General features: G+C 44.3%; 1 protein-coding gene across 1 annotated transcript in view; it reads right to left on the reverse strand.

Moving 5' to 3' along the window:
• Window positions 1-3,502, reverse strand: part of LOC102312309 (5-hydroxytryptamine receptor 3A-like) — an 11,023-nt gene extending 7,521 nt beyond the window's left edge. The window contains exon 1 of the mRNA XM_042215942.1: window positions 3,446-3,502. Coding sequence (XP_042071876.1) covers window positions 3,446-3,482 — 37 coding nt within the window. The 5' untranslated portion in view covers window positions 3,483-3,502. The remainder of the gene's footprint in view (window positions 1-3,445) is intronic.
• Between the last annotated feature and the right edge of the window lie 636 nt (window positions 3,503-4,138).

A 4,138-nucleotide genomic window follows, 5' to 3' on the forward strand; every position in this document is an offset into this window, starting at 1 on the left:
CTTATCAGACACAGCGAGGCCCGGCTAACACGCAACGGGTGAACCGCCTGCAGGGAGCCAGGCGCTGTGGCTGGAGAACACTCACTCGCTGAGCATCAGACACAGCGAGGTCCAGCTGGCACGTAAACCGGCGAAGCGCGGGCAATACGCCAGGGGAACACAGCCTGCAGCAGCAGCAGTAGCAGCAGCAGCAGAGGCTGAAGCTGCAGTCCCTGCAGGCCCTGCTGGCCATGTGAACCGCGCACTGCGGGCAACACACTAGGCTGGAGAATGCCACTCGCCGCAGCGAGGTGCGACTGGCGTGGAAGCCGGCGAACGCGGGCAAACACCAGGGCAACACAGCCTACCAAGCCACTCGAGCACAGCAGCTGGCTATCGCTGTGACAGAAGCCCGCGATATGCGGATGATGCCCCAGAAGGGAAGGCGGAGCCGCCACCTAGAGAAGTCAAGCCACAACAGAGCCCTGCCTGGCACTAGGCAGTGACACAGTGCCAGCGAGAAAGAGCCTGTCGAAGCATCTCGGCCACTCAGTGGATTAGCCCAGGGAGGACGAGGCCCAGGGCCTGTCCCAGGAGTAGAGCAGCTGACCTGCACCAACCACGATAGGGGAGGTGCTGGTGGCTCAGGCCACTAAGGGCCCAAGTGAGGAGCAACCCAAGGTTCATCACCAGTGCATAGCAGCCACTCTGCAGAGTCTATAGACAGGGGGCCAGCAGAGGGGGCCTGATGAGACACTAACAGACAGACGGGAGGTGTCAACTCACTGAGCGGGCACCTGCTGGCCATGTGACCCGCGATACAGGGGAAACCCACTAGATGGAGAGCCAGCGCTGCGTGCTGGAGAACACCCACTCAGCGACTGACATATCAGACACAGCGAGGTCCAACTGGCGTGTGAGTCGGCGAACCGTGGGCTATACGCCAGAGGAACACAGCCCGCAGCAGCAGTACAGCTGCAAGATGCAGGGCCAAGGCAGGGATGCAACCTGTAGGGTCCATCCAACCACGGAGCCGCCCAGCCGTCCACAGACGGGAGGGGCTGGCAGTCCAGCCCGCTGACGGCCAAGCGGGGACTTAACCCAAAGGTCTGCCCCAGGGCTAAGCGGTCGCTAGCGCTGTCCGCAGACAGGGGAGCAGCAGGTGTGAACTTCGAAATGAGACACTCGTGCACAATGCGGCAGGCTGGAGAACACTCACTCTCCGGCTGAAAAATCAGACACAGCCAGGCACAGCCACACTGCTCGTGCCTACCGTAAAAAGGCAAAATGCCATACACAGACATGTTTGGGACGGTGGGCTGCCATACTTCTTCTACCAAGCAAGGGGGCGGGGCCACACGCTAACCAGGAAGGTAGCCGGTGTCGTGCCAAACTAGATATCACCGACAGAATTTGTTTCCCCTGCGTCGGGAGCACACGCTGGACTGTCCAAATCACGGACAAACAGTATCCCACATTGTTGATTTTTAGTTTACAAACACTTCTTATAATGACTAACTACTCCTGACATTTTTGAGATGTTAGCTCTTTATACAACGAAGTTATATTGGGATACAAATAATATCAGGCTGATCCTGACACAATTTGTTCCCCCTATGTAAATCATGGACAAACAGTATCCCACATTGCTGATTTTTAGTTCACAAACACTTTTTATTATGAAGCATTACTCCTGAAACTTTGGAGGATTTAGCTCTTTATATAGTAAAGTTACAGGAGAATAAAAATAGTTATCAGCCAAAATGTTAATGGTTTGTTAAAATAATCCCATCTGATACCCCTTGAGCAATAAAGATATAATTTTCTGTTGTAACCCCCAAACTGAATGGTAATGTAATGATACTAATTTTTCACTTTTTCACAAAATGAATGGTCAAAATGAATGAAGCGTCGACCGGCACTTAAGCCTGTTTTTTTTTCGAGGCAATATGCCGGGGAAGGGGGACCAACCAAGGGAAAGCAAGGGCTAGCTAGGGGGTACCAAGCTAAGGGATACCAGGGGAATAGCGGGGAACACCAGGGCATACAGGGGGAATCTACCAGGGGAGAGGCAGCGCCCACGGAGGATGCCGAAGCACGCTCCTGACGGACGCACATTCATACCCCACTCTCAAGGCTCTCTCTCTCTCTCACTCACTCTCTCTCTCTCTCTCTCTCTCTCACACACACACACACACACACACACACACACACACACACACACACACACACACACACTCTCTCTCTCTCTCTCTCTCTCTCACACACACTCTCACACTCACACACACACACACTCTCTCTCTCTCTCTCTCTCTCTCTCTCTCTCTCACTCTCTCTCTCTCTCACACACACACACACACTCACTCACTCTCTCTCTCACTTACACATACAAACACACACACACTGGTGTCACGTCCGCACAGCTGTTTTATACATAAGCTGTGGGGCGTAGCCGGGCGTGCTGGAGTGTCTTAAAGAAATATCCACACGCCACGACCAAGAGCGCTCCTACCCCGTACATGTGGAATATGTAAAGGTGTGGAGAGATAGTCTCGATATGCTAGAGAACAAATGTTTAAATTAAGTCATTTTACAGTTGACACTGACAATTATCAGTTCAGTTTGATTGCAACACATCTGAAAAAAGCTGGATGGGGAAACAAACGGCTGAAAAAGTAAAATAACAAAAAAGAACTAGCTGGAGAAACATTTTGCAAACCATTAGGTTAATAGCAGGAAGCCAGTGAGCATGATTAGATGTAAAAAGACCGTCTGAGCAAAGCAGATTTTCTCAGAAGTAAAGCTGGGCAGAAAATCAATAATCTACGAAAAAACTGTATTTTAAATAGTAGAACAACTTCAGAATAATATTCCTCAATATAAAATTGTGAAGACTTTGAATGTCTCATCATCTACAGGACATAATATCATCAAAAGATTCTAAGAATCTTAAACCTCTGGGAATTTAAGACTTATCTATAGCAACTTATCTGTAGCTAAAGAGTCCAAGAGTCTGTAGCTAAAGAGTCCAGGTTCCAAAATGCCTGCCTGCAGTCCATCTGAAAACATTTTGTACATCTTCATATTGAATATACTTTATTAAATATACTTAATATATACTTATAATATATACTTAATATACTTAATATACTTAAGTTTAAATCCATCTGAGTTACTAGATACCAGATGTGTTATCTTTCTTTCTTTCTTTCTCTCTTTCTTTTTATTTTATATCTCTGATCTATTAATTATAAAAAAGTGGAATTTAATTTAGTAAACAAGATATATTTACTGGGAAATTATAGAGGAACCTGTTCTTGCACTGAAATGCAATCTATTACAAGTAAAGAAGTGTTACTGATTAAAATAAAATAAAATATAAAAATATATTTATATTTATAAAAAATAAAGTAAATTAAATGGTATAAATTGTCATCTCCATTTAATTAGAATAATCTCAGCTTACCCACAAGTAACAGCAGGAAGAAGAAACTTGCAATCATTGTAGCCTTGAGAGACCAGAGAGCTTTTTCACCCTCTCTGTGGTGTCTAGAGAGTTTTCTATTTTCCTCTATTGATGTCATAGCCCTGCCCAACAGAGGGTGGGGCAAATTGTATCTATCCTAACAGAGTGGTAACAAAAGCTTAAACACTAATTTGTTTAAGCTTTTGTTTAAAAAAAAAAAAAGCCATGGAATTAATATTTTTCCTGCATTCAACCAAACTCTTAATATTCTATTTTCCAGCTCAAACTTTTACGTTCCTGTCATTAATCTGGTTGATTGTTGTATTTTCTTTCTATTTTGAATAAAAGTTAACTTTTTTTAAAACAGTATCAATATTTAATCATTAAAAGTAATTGAATCAGACTGATTACATACCAATCTAAACAATAGAAGAGCTTTAACTCTGGCTTTTAATTAAAAACATTAATAGAAAACAATTGAAAATGTGCTGGTATTATGGATGATTATGAATTAAGAAAACAAAACATTTTTTCTAAATTTATTGTCTATTTCCTTCTGCATGTGTCTTTAAATAGATGTTTCTACAGATAAAATTTCACTAATGTTCATTGTACTGGTCTTGTTTGTGGAATTGGCGTACTTTATAAGAATCTACAGATGATTTTAGAGCATTTTACAGCATCCAGGTAATA

This window comes from Haplochromis burtoni, unplaced genomic scaffold (assembly GCF_018398535.1).
Source record: "Haplochromis burtoni strain Fernald_Lab_line unplaced genomic scaffold, NCSU_Asbu1 Contig_878, whole genome shotgun sequence".
Lineage (NCBI taxonomy): Eukaryota > Metazoa > Chordata > Actinopteri > Cichliformes > Cichlidae > Haplochromis > Haplochromis burtoni.